General features: G+C 39.0%; 1 protein-coding gene across 4 annotated transcripts in view; it reads left to right on the top strand.

Annotated features, from left to right (window-relative positions):
* The first annotated feature begins 330 nt into the window (after positions 1–330).
* Positions 331–18,086, top strand: part of tnn (tenascin N) — a 42,557-nt gene continuing 24,801 nt past the window's right edge. For 2 of the 4 annotated variants that reach the window (XM_029454262.1, XM_029454259.1), the window contains exons 1-4: positions 6,177–6,195; positions 11,961–12,158; positions 12,571–12,771; positions 13,257–13,631. In XM_029454262.1, the coding sequence (XP_029310122.1) occupies positions 6,192–6,195; positions 11,961–12,158; positions 12,571–12,771; positions 13,257–13,631 (778 nt within the window). In that variant the 5' untranslated portion in view covers positions 6,177–6,191. Of the gene's footprint in view, positions 386–2,161; positions 2,235–4,448; positions 5,342–6,176; positions 6,196–11,960; positions 12,159–12,570; positions 12,772–13,256; positions 13,632–18,086 lie in introns of those variants that run through there. The other 2 variants (XM_029454261.1, XM_029454260.1) reach the window with 2 other exon arrangements.

Below are 18,086 nucleotides of genomic sequence, written 5' to 3'. Positions count from 1 at the left end.
ACAGAGATTTGGCTAATGTAGATGTTCACAAGAACAATCTGAAACTTTCCTGAAAATAAAAATCGCAGTTGCTAGCTCTGTTAATGACATCTTTAGCGTTGCCGGTAATGTTCCAAGTATCATGTTTATTATGGCAGGACATTATGCAGTTTAAATACCTTTGGTAAGCAACGCTTGCAAGTTCTCACATATGGTTGTTCTAGCTAGAAATATATGAGCATCAGGAGGGCTACTATTTATCTTAGCTGGCAGGAAAAACAAGATGATAGCGAAGAGCTGCAGCTGGCGAAGAGGAGTGGACAGTAAATTACTTCCTCTATTTAGCAAGGATTCAAACTCAAATCCAAAACCTGCTGAAGAGAACATGTCGGGAAGGAAGATCGAGGTATGTCAATAATGCTTATTGCTTATTATTAGTTCTATCAAAAGACATTTCACAATTTGAGAATATTAAAAGAGTCTGAGGTAACTTTGCTGAGTTAGTGCTCATTAAGATGATTATTTAATGAAAGGCATGTGAGTAAGAGACAGGAATGCACTATAAAACTTTATACGGTGAGACAACAAAATGTCTAAGAATGTATTGAAATAATTTGAAAGTAGCCTTGCCCTTTGGTCATGAGGTTGTACAATTAACGTCAAGCTTCTAATTTTATTGCACCTACTGAGGTTGCTCTCCTCTCTTATTCTCATAGGAAAGAATGTTGCATGTTGAGGATTTTAACAATGCTTTCCATCTTAAATTAGCAACACTAACTATTGTTTCCTGACCACAGCTTTGTATGATGCGTCCTAATCTGTAGCATAGCAACCAACTAGCAGCGATGCCCAAAGACGACCTCTATGATTAGCTATCTGCGGGTTTACGGGCTAAGAAAGGGTCTTGGCCTACATCAAGCATGGCTTTGTATTTCCTGAGGACACTAATCACCCAATAAATACAAAAGCAGGGTGATGGACATCCTTTCGCTTACAACAAAACATTTCTAGCCTGATAATGATATGCGTCCCTGTTTTTGAAGCTTGTGTCTGGGCTCAATGTTTAAAAAATCATGAGAAAAATGTAAACCACATGCCATGACTAACTCTACTAACCAGATCCCAACCTAATTAAAAAGTAGATGTGGAAGTGATGTCTGGGTCAATATTTACCGCTGTCTTCAAGAGAACACAAGAAACGAAGCAATATATCATGATGAAGTATTGTTGTTATTGTGCAGCCCACCAGTCATTTCTAGACATGTGTTCTATATTCGTGCATTGTAAATCTGTCAGTATCTTAACACCACAAGTTTTATTTCTACAAGTATTATATTTATATTTTTCAAGTGTGTTGTAGTAAAATAAAGCAGCTTTATCCATCACATAGAGTAAGAGAGGCTGCTCATCTAAAAGGTGCTTAACATTTAGAGGAAAGCTTCACAGGGGAGAGGAAGCCGATCCACTTCTATCTCATATACTGAAAGTTGTAACTTTGCTTTAATGAGGATTTCAAAGCAGCAAAAGACACTAAAATAAATGGACAGATGACGACGGTTGAAGTCAGCACCCTGCTGACCCGATATAAAACGAGTGGGTTGACCTTCTAGCTTGTCATAGTTTGCATTCTGATAGTGTCAACTTCTGGTCTGGCAGTAAAAGAACAGGGATAACTTAAAAGGTGTGGGGAAATTAAAAGATGTGGAAACTTCTAATAAGAGTTCAGCAAGAGGAAACAGGGTACAGACGGGCATCACATTAAAGCAAACATAATATAAAATCCTCCCCGCTGTGAGTTCTGTGAGAGCTCTGTTACATCTGCTGTTAATGTGGGGTACGTTTCCCGACATGGGCTGAAAACCAGCAAGTTCTTACAATGCGAAACAGTCACATTTCTCTGGAAGTACATGCATGAGACATTTTCTCATTGTCCCATGAAGTGCTGTGAATGTCATCACCTCCCACCCAGCATGTCATAGCAGCAGACGAGTGAAAAGAGCACAAATGAAGTTTAATGTGCCGATTTGACATGCTGTGTATCCTTTATATTCACTGAGGCTAAGGATTTCCGTTGTTTTGTGAGGAATGATTCACACATTTGTTAAGTTTGAATGATGAAGGAGTATGGATAGATAAGGGATGGGGAGGCATAAATATACTACATTCTTATTTTTCTCAACAGGAAGGATAGGAGGAAGGACGCTTTTGAAGGTTGTGATTGGTCGATATTTTCAACTAAACTACAAAGGGCCAAGGTAAAAGGATCTTTTGACAAATGTTCCCAAAATTATTAAAAGCACTCTGACGAGTTGTCAGCCGGAACAGAAACTTAACACTTGTTGACATTTGTGACAAACATGTTGACAACTTTGCAATTTGAGTGATTGGTGTGTGTGTGTGTGTGTGTGTGTGTGTGTGTGTGTGTGTGTGTGTGTGTGTGTGTGTGTGTGTGTGTGTGTGTGTGTGTGTGTGGTGTGCGTGTGTGTTACTGCATTCCTCGGTGCTGGTTTGGAATCAGTTTGGCTACGTCTAAATCAAAGAGTCAGTAATTGGATCCAAACATTTGAAGCTAATGTTCTATCTAAAGATAAACAATAACAGTCCGCTCACATCTCTACTCTCACACACAAAAATGGACACAAGTATTGGCAAAAAGACGTGCTGAACATGATACCAACATACACACATAGAGGCTATACCTCTCACTGTTGCATGCAGTAGCATTTCTCTAGTAGTAGTATGTCACAGAATGTATGAGCAATACTGCTTACTGTTATTAATGTACAACATGACTCCCATTTAAGTCTCTTTGGGAGGTCTATGGACCTCAGACAAACATGAAAGCAGTTTTAAATTTAAATTTAAAATGCACTGCCGTATGACAGTACTCTGCAGTCATTGATTTCTAAAGTACTGTATAACCAATTTGGTGAGGGAAAATATTTTTTTGAGGTCTCTGAGTTATGGGGATATCAAATTAGTGTTACTATCTTTCATATCTGATTCCAGGATTTTACCCTTCCACTCAAAGTCAAAGTTAATTATTACATCCAGATTCTTCTTTCTAATGACAAAGACTGAAGAGCTTTGTTCTTTATCTGAAGCAGATGAAATAAAAGTTCAAGGCCACTTAATTAATTTTTTGTCGTCTTTATTCTGTTAGCATAGCATAATTAAAAGTGTCCTAGTATCGGTAGCTCTCTGATCATGGAAATAAAATGGGTAGAAAGCTCTTCTGCAGCACCAAATCTGAGGCTGAACATTACATGCACTGATGTTCCAAGGTTACAAATTAAACCGTCTGTAATGGCTGTGTCATTATGGAGCATCCGGTGATTCATTCATCTCTGTCCCTGGTCCAGGGAGCAGTTTGCTTTTAAAAACATTGCAGACACTGTAGCAGAATGACAGATATTATCTTTCAGGAGTTATGTGACCTCTCAGAGCTAACAATATAATCCTTGTTCTTTCAGCTTTTTTTCTAAAAACTGGCAAATGTGCAATAAAAAATGTTTAGCTTCTAAGAGGCAAATACTTCTCTCAGGAGTCAGTGGAGAGCAACACAGAGCTACAGTAAAGGGAAAGTCAATATTGGACCAAAACACGAGTCAAATGAATGATAATGCTGCTGTGTTTACCGGATGTTTAATAAGCAAAAGATTGCCATCATGGTAGCTATATTACCTCGGTGAAAGTGTGTCAATATTGTGATTACAGCTTGTTGCCCCAACTGACCAAAAGATGTCTTCATGTGTCTTCATTTCAAGGACCCGTGGGAACCATGACCAGTTTGTATTCATTTGTATTTATGTGCTGTAGATCTTAGCCATGAAAAAAACACTTTCTCTTCATTACGTGTATTATTCTCAAATTCTTTGTCGTTATTATCTGTGATAATTTACTATACCAGCATTTCAGCTGCTATACAGCTTCATGTGTATCATTCGTACATCTCAGTCTCAGTTTTCAAGTATTTCTAATTGCCTTCCTGTGTCCCGAGTGCTATAGTATGGGACCAAGCATCTTATCAGATGTTGTGTAAACAGACAGATGGACCAAAAACCAATAGTTATCCAACATGTCAAAGAGTAAATTTAAACATTCAAGCCACACCTGCCCCCTCAGCTTCAGCTCCAGTTTCACTTATCAACAATCCCACTTTGTTCCCACAGAAATGTGAACCCTTACTCATATATTTAGAGTCAAACAGCCGCTGTCAGCTTAAAGTGTTGCCAACCTTGACACCTGGGGTCTTTGGTGATGGTCATGTTGGTAGATGCAGATGTGAGTGTTCTTTTTGTATGCATGCACTTCGCTGTCTGCAAGTTTTCACATTTTAGTGTATAGATACAAGCTTAACAGAATTTCAAACTTAAGCTAAAAAAAAAAATTATTTGCGTGCTATGAAGTGACCGTAATGCAGTCTGAGGGGATTTTGCGGTTTCTCTGTCGGCATGAAGGATTTATCCTGCTATGTGTCCTCACAGCACGCTTAGCGGTGGCCCGTTCTCACAGAAATAATCTGAGAAAAATTTCGGGGAGAAAGGTATGTGAATGTCAAATCAAATCAAGACTTTCGGGTGTCTCACTGCCAATCATCCCACCAATAATAAATAAATGCTCCATTATTAACCCCAGAAGGTTTAATTCCAGGAAATAGTGTTGTTGTTTGTCTCTATCTAATATGATCTGCATACCACTGCTGTAGCCCTGTCATTTGAATATAAATATGCCCTTTGTTTTGAGTGTTTTCTTCTGTAGACTTTTAAAAATGTCTTTTATCAGATATAACCTCTCCCCATTGGTTCCTTCTATCCTAATCCGATTCTATGCTTTTCTTGGCTTCGATCTTGCCCCCTTGAATCCAACTTTTATCCAGTTACTGTGTAAATCCCCGTACGGCGTCTGCTATAGAGATTAATTTCAACCTCCTCTGCTACAATAACCAAACACATATGGGGAGAGGAAACGATTATTATAAAAAAAAATGTTTAAAGTTATTAAAGAGTGACATAAGTGTTGAGACGATGAAGAAGCAAGGTAAGAGGCATTAACTCACAGGAAAAGAGCAAGTAAACGCTGCTCATTATCTCCTCTCCCTCTCACTTTTCATTCAATCATCTGAGGAGAGGAGACACTCCCAAACTAACTACCCATTGGCCTATTGGCATTTGGGAGAGTTTCTAGCAATTGAAGAGGGAGGGAGAGAGCAAAAGTCTCTGGCAGTGTGGAGGTCTTTGAATCATTGGCCGTGGCCCGTCAACAGGTGGCAGAGGGAGAGGCTTGGTGACACTCAGTCCTTCAGAGAAAAGAGAGAAAGAAAGAGAGAAGAGGAGGAGAAAGTTTAAGAAAACCCTCTAGGGTAAGGCAACATTTTAATTTGTCATTCTCTGTCATTCTCATTTATTAAGCATGATACTTAATTTGTACTTTCCTTAATATGTCTTTTTTTTTTATTAAAGGACTTGGTTAACTGGTCATTACTTGTCCCATTAACCTGTAGGTGTGTTACCATTTCAGAGATAATTCATTTTATGATATTTCTAAACATAGTTGATTAAATGGAAGCTATTTCTATTAAGAGAAAGTTGTTCTTTCAAAGTTGGTCATTCTGTTGTGCTCTTTACATCGTCCGAAGGGGCTCCTTTACGTGTTTTCTTCCCTTTTGCTTCTCTTTCTCTCTATTTATCTGTATGCTCTAAAACTGTTACAAATTGAGTCTCAGCCTTCTCTCAGCTTCTTTCTCTCCCCTCTCCCTTTCTTTCTCTCCATCCATCTAAACTCCCTTAGTCGTGTTTCCCTCACTCTCTCCTTTCCTCTTCCTCCCTGTCTCACCTCTTTTTCTACATCTACCAGGCTATGATCAGATGGATGGTAAGACTTGGGTTAAACAGTCCACAACAGCAGATTTTTACCCCAACTCTGCTTTCAGTTGCATGACCGTCTGTGTGGACACCTGGAATTTATGAAGTGTGACGGGACAGGAGCTGTTCTTATGTTAGTTTGGGTTTGCATGGCAACAAGACATTTGTTGAAGTCTTGGTCAGTGATAAATATTGATATATGATGGGGTTTGACACAGTAAATGAAGAGATGTGAGCATTAAAGAGTTGGTGCTCAGTGTAAAGTTGTTAATGTTTTTCTTAATTCACAGAATCCATTGGAAGCGCTGTAAATTGTTCAGTGTCGGAAAGTGCTGTACTTAATTATAAATGTGTGGGTACTTTTACTTGAGAATTTTTATTTAATGCAACTTTATGCTTTTATCCAGCTACCTTTGAGACCCAAATGTTGAAATTTTTACTCCACTTACATTTATTTAACAGCTTGAGTTAAGAGTTACTTTACAAATTAAGATTTTATCTTCAAAACATACAACTATAATACAGTATAAAACAGTTTAAATATGTTTAACATGGACTACACATTAAAGCACCACAACCTGTTAATGTATCAGTAATAAATCCTCCAATACATTAACCAGCAATATAATAATATTACACTGACAGGGGTGATTCTGCATAATGAGCACTTTTACTTAATTAAGTAACATTTTGAAGAAAATTACTTAATTGTAATTGTTTAAAAAGTTATTATTTTAGTTAAATACTTTAAAAACATTTGGACATTTTGTTCACTTTAAAGCTAGTTTGAGCTTTCATAAATGTTCAGACATTTGCGAAATTCAACAGAGTTAATTTCCCTTTAGAGCTGCTGTGAGCCTTTAATTTCTGCAAAAATGTATTTGAGTTATTATTTATGATTTGTGTATCCAGTTCCACATTATTGACGATAATCCTATATTGTCTGTCAACAAAGCTGCCAGCATTAATTTTCCTCTATGATAATAACATAAATATTTATAATAACTATGTGCGGGGGTGATAGATATTCTCACAGGGCTGTCGATCCAGTAGATTTACCTTTAATGCTACTGTGCTGGCTCAGGGAATACACAGAAGCCCTCGCAAAATGAGCTACAGATGTGGGCCCTCAGCCATGCAAAATGATAGAGAGAGGGATACAGAGAGAAAAGAAGAGAGAGAGAGAGAGAGAGAGAGAGAGAGAGAGAGAGAAAGACCCACACAACCGTGAGTGGGTGGCCTAAAATAAAGTGTTCAGATTGCATAACGTGACTGCTTTCATGGAAAGCTCACAACTGCAGTTTCTTTCATTTACTTCCACTGATTGAAAATGGCCCTTGGGCACAGAAAATATTTGTATTTTTTCAAAAATGTAGCTGTCACGAATTTAGGCTTAGGTTTTATTAATGCTCGGGTTGTTATATTTTTGTTTCTTTTCAGTTGGTTAGGTATTCATCTGACAGCCCCACTAAGGGAAATGAAGCCTCTATGGTTCTGATGAAGCGAGGGCCTTATCGAGGGCTACTTGTGGTCTGTAAGGCAGCGGGAGGCAGACAGAATTGTGAAGATATGTGCTCTGCTCTCAGACGATAATTGTTTTCAGGTTCGTTTTATTCATTTTAGTTTCCCCGTTCTGTCTGCAAGATGCTGCGAAGGGAGGAAGAGAGGAAGAGAAAAGGAACGTCCACAAGTTTGCAACCGCATATAAATGCAGCACCTCGCTGCTCCTCTTTTTAAACCCTCCCTTCTTCTCTTCCTCAGGCTTGTTGGTTTGGTCCAATGAGATTTGCATTGAGTTGAAACCTGGCGAAACAGTCTCCCTTTTGTCTGAGGCTTAATGGTTCTCTAGAGAGGATAGGGTAAATGTGCACAGACTGGCTAAGTCTTGTTCTTCTGCCTATCTCTCTGTATTCCCAATACAAGTTTTTTTCTACAGCTGTTTGTCTTTGTTTCACTTGTAGTCTTCCACTCCAATTCCCTGATTATCTCAACCCAATGTTAAGAGCATTCACTGTTTCCAAAGCTCTAAAGGGAATACATAGAGTTTTAGAAAGAAGAATACAGTTTGTCATGAAGCCTTCTGTGAATCCAGACAGTATTGTCTCTTGGTGATTAAATTGATGTTGTACAGTACATGTGGAGGCAATCCCCCCTTGTCTCTGTAAGCTATCAATGACAAGTTTCACACACATACTGTACACACATGGCCAGAGTCCCACGCACTTCTTTCTCTTGTATAAAAGAGTGAACACACATCACAAGTAGTCAACAAACATTTTACAGGCCCATTGACATCGCTCTGCTTTGACATAGAGGAGTTATTGTCAGGAAGGAATTTTCAACTGTGTTCATGTACGTGTTGAATCTTACTTGGGAGGGTTTGAAAGCCAGGCTGAAATGCTATCTGGATGGCCAATGTGCTGAGTGAGAGCGTCTGCTGGACTGAAACGACTCTGTTTTTCTGCTTTAGTCTTATACATATTGACTTACAGTGACTAATGACAGTCAACTGCTTTTAGATCATGAATATGCTGGAATCTGATGCCAAACTAGAGTCTTTATGTTATTGGTCCCTTGAAGAATATCCAGTAAATGCCTTATGTTTTAACAATAATCTAGCTAAAAACCTTCTGTCATGCTTTGTGCCACGGCAGGAAATTCATACTGCATACAACCAGTATGTTATCCAGTTGTATATAAATTGCTTACTATACTAAATTATATTTCTCATTCCATCCAAACATCTATCCCCCTGTCATTAACCCATCCATCCATCTATCTTTACTCTAATCCATCCACGAGCCATTAACCCATCCATCCAACGTTCCTCTAACCCACCCATCAATCTATCATTAGTCCTTTAGCCATTAACCCATTATTTCATGTACCCATCCATCCATCCATCAGCCCTTCCTCTATCAACTAATTCATCCATTGATCCATCAGACAATAATCCATGCATCCATCCATCCTTTAATTTATTAATCCATATATCCATACCACCATCCATCCATGTATTCAACTATCAATTCATCCATCTATCTATATATATATATTTATCAATCAATCATGTTCCTCATTAAACAATCCATTAATTTGTTCATTTATGTATCCATATATTTATCCATTCAATTAGCCCTCCATCAACCTACCTATTTGTTCATTTATTTATCCATAATTCACACCATCATTACTCCATCCATCAATTAATGTATTCATCAATTCATATATCCATCTATCTATCCATCCACCCACCCATCCATCTAGGCATCCATTCATCCATCCATTCAACCATCTGTTCATCCATCAATCAATCAAAATACCCTATTTTTCTATGCATCCAACCATTCTTCTACCCAATCATCCATCTCTCTGGCAGTAACTCTCAAATGTGACTGCCCCACTTCCCTCTCTATTCCCCATTTCCTCTATCCATTAATCCCTCCATATGGCTCTCTTTTCCTACACCGGGACATTCTTAGCACTCAGTAGCGGCCCTCTGCTATGCTTGGAAGGTCACAGTGCTATCTCCTCCAAAAGAAATAAGAAAAGGGCCTGTAAATGGTGAGCATCAAATAAAAACCTTGACAGGGAGCTATAAACATGCTTGTTAAGCATCTCTATGCACCAGTGCTCAGTGTCATTCCACATGGCTATAGTATACTGCCTATAATGTGGCTAACTGCTAGACTGTCACTGAATCAAACACACTCTCTCCATCATTCCCTCTCTCACTCACTTAATCTCTCAATCTAAAGTCTTTTTTCACATTTCCCCAACTTTCCTCTTGTCTCTCTCCATCTCCTACTCTTAATGTCTCTTTTACGTCATCGCTGGTTTGCCCTCCAAAGTCTTGGCCATTGATGAAACACCCACTAAAGCTGTGGCTACCGCATAGGGTAAGAAAAAGCAATTTCCCAGTGATGTCATAGCTTGGTTTTCTTGCACAGGCACCAGCCTGCGACCTCAAGCTTTTGACTAGCAGCAATCCAATAGTCAGCAAAAATAACCAAACAAGGTCAGCTGTATTGAGTTTGGACAAGTTAGAAACAGGTTGTGGTAATTACATGTCTATTTGAAGGACTGGAGACTTTTTAATCACATTGAGTTGGAACCTGTCTAAATCATCAGAGGGAGGATTCATACAAAGCCAAAGTTTATTTTACTGAAAACAAATTGTGTCCAATTGAGTAAGTGAAGTAGCTTCCCATCTTTTACACCCTCAGAAGTTTTAGGTATTCTCAACCACTCTGTTAATCTGATAATGGTATCATTTCAGGATTGGCAGGATTTAGATCCACTTGTTGACATTTTAATGTTCTGGCAAATGCTCCTGTGGGATTTTTGTTTTTCTCTCCCCACATTTACTACTTTTCCATCTGTTTTAGTCTTTGGGCCAATGTTTTGGTTTCTAATTGGTTGACATCTCCTCTTCAAAGCTGCATCTAACAAAGTTAGCAAGTTAGAATAATATTACTAATTTACACAAATATTGTATTCCACTGTAATAGTTCCCAACTGACTGAAACATACTTTGTTCAAAATAAGAGAGAATGAGGATACGATTTCTTTTTAATTACCATGTCATGCTAATAAAGTCTGGGGTCACACTTTCCTGTCTTTATTTTCTGTTTCTGTCTTCTATGGTTATATAAAGTGTGTGCAGTATTGTAACAACTGTTGGGGTTTGCAGAACATGCATATTCCATTGAACAATCCTGTATGATTTTAAACTAATCCAACATATTTATTAAAGCATGTATGGTATAATATTGCAATGCAGTTTTCCAGCAGTCAAGCATCACAGCAGGGCCCACAACATTTTATTACTGAGCTTTCTTTTTGGTCACTGTATTAGAGGGTTTGTGTTTCCATAGACCACACAAGTTCAGCCCAGTTAGATCAGAAGTGTATTCTGCCGCAATTCAAACTTTTACAGCAGAATGTTAAATTGAGACCAAAGTCTAAAAAAAGAAGGCCTACTGAAGGTTAAACCAGGCCTATTATTTTGAAAGCATGTAATTTGGCTTCCTGGGGAAGCCACTTGCTGCTGCAAGGTTTTAAGTTCACATGACATCACTGTCATTAGACCCAATGACATCATCACTGAGGACACGTTTCTGAAGCTCTGAACTGCCTGACTGAGCACAATGTATGGTTTGTTGCAAAATGATCTCTGGCAAAGTGATGACTGCTCACTTTCTGCTGCCATACTGTGGAATGAGACACCAACACTCTCTCTCACACACACACACACACACACACACAAACACACACACACACACCACAGTGACACAATGATTAAATATACAGCAACGTGCCTCACTGAATGTAATGTAACTTCTGCCTTGTACTGGAGAGTATTTCTGTCCTCAACCCGGAGACTCAGATCCAGTCAGCTGTGACGACAAACATCTACAGTTTCGGTAGTCTGTTACACAGAGTTCATGCCAAAGATTCAATCTCTACATCGTGTATGAACTCACACTAAAAAAAACAGATGGAATATATATTTCATCTCCATTTGAAGAATTGTCTTATGTTGCACTTTGTGAGACTCTTGGAAGTGCATTTGATTAGCCTAACAGTCAGCAGTGATTAGTTCAGTTGTTTTTCTATTGATGTTCTTATTGTATAAAGGTAAAAACAACTTTATCTAAATGAATAATCCTATCTTTTTGGAGTTGTGCTTTTGAGGTGAGCAATTTTCATTGCCAAGCTTAGCGTACCTTCTACCACAATTTTGTTGTAAAAGTAACTACTTTTGTGTTTTTGGTTTCTGTCCTGGAACAATAACTGCTGTTCAAACCACAAACTACCCTTCTTTCCTTTTTACTATTTCATGGAAACAATGCAGTTATGATAGTTGTTCGTCTCAAAGGGGCCAATCCCTGCTTTCTTTGAATTATCACATTTTTAAAGGATTACCTCCCAGTCAGTGCTCACAGATGCTTTCCAATAAAAACAAAGACATTACAAAGAGGTTCCCTAAACTGTGTTTTTTTTGGACAAATAGTCTTGTGCTTTCTGATGGCTCAGAACATCCCCACTCTCCCCCAAAAGTAGTCTGAAGGATCAGAAAAAATAACAATTATCTGCTTTTCTCTTGTTCTCTAGCCATGACTACCAGACTCCTGTGGAGGGCCCTGTGCCTGCTGGTCCTACTCTGCATCGTGTCACACTTCAGCTCCGCCACTAACCCCCCAGACCCCCCAGCCCCAGAGCAGGGAGTCACCTTCAGCCACGTCTATAAAATTGACATCCCAGGGAGCTCCAGTTGTAAACTTGAGAGCCTGCCAACTGAGGACAAAACAGGTCATAAACCAAAATAAGAATTAGAGCAAGAGAGTATGCAACTGAGAATAATTACAGAAAGAATATGAGTGGTGTATGAGTGTGTATGCAGAAAGCTCAGAAAATTGGATGAGAATATGTAAACAACAAGAGTTAAAGAAACTGATTAATGTACGAAAGATGATAAGAATGAGATTTTTTCACATTTTCAACACAGTGATATTACTTGCATGTATTTCATTGTGAAGATTAATATGTTAAATGAATGTAGTTGGTTTATTTTAATTTTTTTTCAGTAGTATGTAATATTTAATTAGATTGTTCACCTGGAAATGAATATTATACTAAACATACTTGTATCATTGTGAGTGAGCATTGTGATCCAAGGCAGTATCGAAACATTAAAAAGTTGAATGTATGTCCTATTCTGTAGGTCTGCAGACAGAGACCACTACAAATGGAAAAAATGACATCATCTTCAGACACAACATCAGGCTGAATACACCAAAGTGTGAATGTGAAGAGTCTGAAAGCTTCAAGTCACTCTTGTACAGAGTCAACGGGCTGGAGGAAGAAGTCAACTACCTAAAGACCCAATGTACTCAGGGATGTTGTGGAAGCGGTGGGGCTATAGGTAAGCTGTGCCACAACCTAATGAAGTTGACCCACAATTCATAGGCAGCGCTGGAAGAAGTCAACAGATCATTTACTTAAGTAAAAGTAGCGATACCACATGCAGAATGACCAATTTCATAATAATATGTATTATATTACTGGATTATAATTATTGATGCTTAATGTGTACATTTATGTTATAGTAAAGATGGAGCTAATTTGAATGACTTTACACACTGCTATGTAGCTCAATCTACAATAATATATAGTTTTTTTATCTGATGATGATATATTAGATTGTAGTTAAATAAAAAGTACAAAATGTAAATGTGGCATACCTTAGCTACTTTCCCCCGCTGTTCATTGGGTAACAAGAGGAAAGAGGAGTTTGCAGTCGAGAGGAGGCGCCAAACAATGTTATTTTGCATCCTTATTTATTATATCCTATAAATCATTTACCTGACAACCATACAATAACACTTTTTCACCCTTCTCTTTCTCAAGGAGTGGACACAAGCTGTAGTGGGCATGGTACCTACCAACCCGACACCTGCAGCTGCTTCTGTAACCCAGGATGGGAAGGCCCAGATTGCTCAGTGTCCTCCTGCCCTGACGAGTGCAATGACAACGGCCGATGTGTGGATGGAAAGTGTGTGTGCCATCAGGGCTACACAGGAGAGGACTGTAGCCAGCTGATGTGTCCAGACAACTGCAACGACAAGGGACAATGCGTGGATGGAAAATGCGTGTGTTTCCCGCACTTTACCGGCGAGGATTGCAGCGTCCAGAAGTGTCCCAATGACTGCATTGGTAACGGCCAGTGTGTGGATGGCCAGTGCATCTGTGAGGAAGGCTTTTATGGCGAAGACTGTTCATTAGGTAAGCTATAAACTGTTAACCAAAATTCATTTTATGCTTAATAACTCGTAAAATAAGTGTTGCTAGACTAGAGGGTGGGAGTTCTCGCTGGGCTAACGTTAGCTGGTGAACTAGTTAGCATAACCAATAACTAGCGAGCTAAGACGGGAACTTGTCAGCACTAGTTAGTCACAATACAGCTCCAGTCTGTTAACACTAACAATTATTTTATTTTATGTCTAATGTGTCGTTTACTCTTCCATGCATTATATTCAATTCGAAGTTAAGCTATCAAGTAATGGGGCTTTTGAATTTCACACTTCAAAACGACTTTTGTCTCAAAACTGACTATAATGGTTAAAATAAAGTAGACTAAATGGTGCAACAAAGCTAAAGTTAGTTAGTAAGCTTCTTCTGTTTTGGGATCTCTAATCGCTCAAAGGGCAAGTGCTGAAGTTGAACTTGAGATATTCATACACATAGCCTACACTGAATGTTAGCCCCTTTCGTGTGAATCCACAAAATGCAGCATTATAGTGGACTAAATATGCATTATTGTTGCCTTTGATGGTCAGACAGTGGTGAATAATTCAATAAGAAAAGCATTCACCACTGTATTTTCTTTTTTTTATCCCTGCAGACATAGATCACTCATACAGGTTTTGTTCTGTGTCCTGTAGAGATGAATGTTGTCTGAGTAAGCATATTCCACCATGATCTTTTTATGGGTGAATTATATATCTGTGGAGCAGCATAATAACTTTTTATGACCCAGGCTTGCATGTAGTGTGATCTGTGTTTCTCGTGAGAATTAAGATTCACATCTCACCTTTTTATTTGGTCACCTCTACGGCTCTGCTGACATTAAGCTGTGAATGTTAACTGCCATCTTATGGAAAACGCAGATGCTACAAGGAGCTCTGGGACCATTAAAACTATAACACTTGCCCCTAAAGCCCAGTTCACCTTCATATACATTTCCTTCCTATGTCATTTAGTAAAAACTTTCCCTGAATGAATTCTTAGGACTTAGGCAATCAAATGATGCTTGTTCCAGCTTATCTGCTATCATCTGTTTGATTCATGCTGCAACATCCTTGGTTTGTAAACTTATACACAATAGGCCTTTTTTTACAGCAGACATTTCAACCTTTTATAGAAGGAAAAGCACGCGACTGTTAAAAATATTAATAATAATTGCTCTGTGCCTGTCCCAGTAAGTCATGGCAGTGTGGCAGTAAGCACAATACCAGAACCCTAAAACCAAAGTAGCTAAATGGAACTCAGCTACCATTCATTTTATTATTTACACCTGTGTTTTTTCTATTGTGACATTTGAAGATTCTATCACCTGACTACTAATATCGAGCATTTTCATTCAGGTGTACAGGCCTGTCTTTTTAACCTGACAGTTGTCTCTCTCTCTCTCTCAGAGAGAGAGAGGGAGAGAGAGAGAGAGAGAGAGAGAGAGAGAGGGAGAGAGAGAGAGAGAGCGAGAGAGCGAGAGAGAGGACTGAGAGAGCGAGCGTATATCTTCTCTCCTCTCTCTATCTCTGCTCTCTCTCTCTCTTCTCTCTCTCTCTCTCTCTCTCTCTCTCTCTCTCTCTCTCTCTCTCTCTCTCTCTCTCTCTCTCTCTCTCTCTCTCTCTCTCTCTCTCCGGGCCGTGATCATGAGGAGGTTTAACACCTGTAATTTGTGTCTCATCACTATTTGCAATAAATGGTCAGTTTATTGACGCAAGTGTCTCTGACTGAACCTTAAGTTATTGCAGTTATCATGATGGCCATAGTGACCTACTTCTGGGGAATTTAAAGCATCTCTCCAACAGTTATTTCAGATGGAGCAGCTGATGGGCTCTTTTCAGTGGGCTGACCCCATGACCACTGGCAGCTATGGCCTCTAGACAACGAATGACATAAGGTCACATACTGTAATACCACAGGAATATAAGAACACCTGTCAGTCTTTTGGGACTCCACCTGACTTTGACCCCCAAGAAGAATCATCGCCTTTCCTGCTTAATGCACAGTTTACCAAATCGCCATTACTGTATTGCCTCAGGAGCAGAGTGCAAAATGTCATTTTATGGCAATTTAAGGTCAGGCAAGCAGAAAGGTGAGCAGCCGCAGCCAGGCCAGTTTAATTCACTGAGTTCATAATATGACATTTCTAAGGATATTTTCAGCTGCAGGTGTTTTGCACAAAATGTTGTCGCTTAGACTACAAAATAAGTTTTAAAATAATATTCATGTCAATCTCTGGATATGTGTGTCTATGTCATTTCTTACTCTACACTTAATCCAGAGCACACAATTTAAGAAGGGGATTTTTAACGTTATGTGTGGATCCACCAAAACAAAAGCTCTACAACCATTTGCAGGTCCTGCACCACGGTCTTCACAGTAGCAGCCAGGTCATATATGTCAAACCCTGCATGGTGATTTAGTTTCTTCAAGCTGTGTTTTGCTCTGCGGTGGCAGGCTCATGTGTAGGTGCTGTTGAATGGAGTCCAACATCAATAGTGACACCGTGTCAGAGGAAAAGTCAGGGAGGAAGGGAAAGTGGGAGGTAAGAAAAAAAAATACATTGTGTTGTTTTTAGGTTTTAGTAATAACAGTGGTAATAAGCCACGGGAGAAGAAGAGACATTCTTTGTTTTATTTGGCTACTTGCCATTTAAACACCTGGATGATGAATGTCAATCTGCTCCCTGGGTGATGACATGACTCTTGAAGATTTAGAAATATTTGACATCGAGTAAAGCAGCGGTAGTTCCTTGCCATCAATATTAATATAGCTTGAATATTATTATTTGTTCTCTCCACAATCAAAGGCAGATGCCATGTGGTTAAGAGAATCAGTGGTGCTTTAACAATGAATGAAAATAATTTTTGAACTCTTGTCTATCCATCAGATTAGAGTTAAAAAAAGAGGAAAGTTTAGCAACCACATCCAATGGGATAATCTCGATATAAAGCGGGTGAGATTTATTTAAGAAATCCAAACATCTTGTTTCAATCATATTTTCCTCAAAGAAGACACAAATCACTATTAGTTTCCACTTTTTCCAATCTTAATATGTTAATTTATTCACCACAGCTGTTCTGAAATATTATTCGAGGGTGAAGATTGTTGATAGTCGTGCCTAGAGTAGCAACAGGGGGATATTAACTGCTACTGGATGGAAACGATTGCTGCATTTGAAAAAAAAACATTGGCTTCCTGACTTGTGGAATGGCATTTGAACCTGATGTGAATTCCTTCTCTGCCAAAGTTATGGTTGCCTCCTTTACCACCCATCTCACATGTTTTTGTACTTGTCAGAGTGTACCACCATCTACCATTTATTTCACTCTATCGTGCCCACACAGAGTTCTTCTTGTTTGTGGAAAGTCTCACTCCCCAACACTGCTGACTTGCTGTCTTCTGTCTTTTGGCTGCTGTTTTATTAATGTACCACACCATAGTTTTATACCTTGTTATTCATCCCCTGCCATATTTATTTTCCATCCTCTCCATTGAAGGTCTTTGGTCTTGTATAACCACTATTTCCCTATTTCCATCTTAGGTTTGGGAAGAAACCTCAGTTTTCAAAACAAAGGTGTTTGAAAAGCCTGAACTACCTTACCAAATAATAATATGGATTCAACCGTGACCAGAAACTAAAGGATTGTTTATTAAGACATACAGTATACAGTAGTAGTGGTAGTGGTATTAGCAGTAGTAGTGGTAGTAGCAGTAGTAGTGGTAGTAGTAGTAGTAGTGGTAGTAGCAGTAGTAGCGATAGTAGCGGTAGTAGTAGTAGTAGTAGTGGTAGTAGCAGTAGTGGTAGTAGCGGTAGTAGTAGTAGTGGTAGTAGTGGTAGTAGCAGTAGTAGCGGTAGTAGTAGTAGTAGTAGCGGTAGTAGCAGTAGTGGTAGTATTATTATTATAGTAGGTAGTAGTGTAGTAGCAGTAGTAGCGGTAGTAGTAGTAGTAGTAGTAGCGGTAGTAGCAGTAGTGGTAGTATTATTATTATTAGTAGTAGTAGTGTAGTAGCAGTAGTAGCGGTAGTAGTAGTAGGAGTAAGTAGTAGCGGTAGGAGCAGGGAGTGGTATTATTATTATTATTATTAAGTAGTAGTAGTGGTAGTAGCAGTAGTTACTGGTAGGAGTAAGTAGTAGTAGTAGGTAGTAAGCGATAGTAGCAGTAGTGGTAGTAGCAGTAGTAGCGGTAGTAGTAGTAGTAGTAGTAAGTAGTAAGCGGTAGTAAGTAGTAGTGGTAGTAAGCAGTAGTAGCGTAGTAGTAGTAAGGAGTAGTAGTAGTAGCGTATAGCAGTATGTGGGTAGGAAGCAGTAGAGCGGTATGTGGTAGTAGTAGTAGTATTGGTAGTAGCGGTCGTAGCAGTAGTGGTAGAGCAGTAGTAGCGGTAGGTAGTAGTAGTATGGTAGCAGTTAGTGGTAGTAGTGTAGTAGCAGTAGTAGCAGTAGTAGTAGTA

This window comes from Cottoperca gobio, chromosome 17 (assembly GCF_900634415.1).
Source record: "Cottoperca gobio chromosome 17, fCotGob3.1, whole genome shotgun sequence".
Taxonomy (NCBI): Eukaryota; Metazoa; Chordata; class Actinopteri; order Perciformes; family Bovichtidae; genus Cottoperca; species Cottoperca gobio.
The sequence above is the reverse complement of the archived record's forward strand: the minus strand, read 5'-3'. Positions and strand labels throughout refer to the sequence as shown.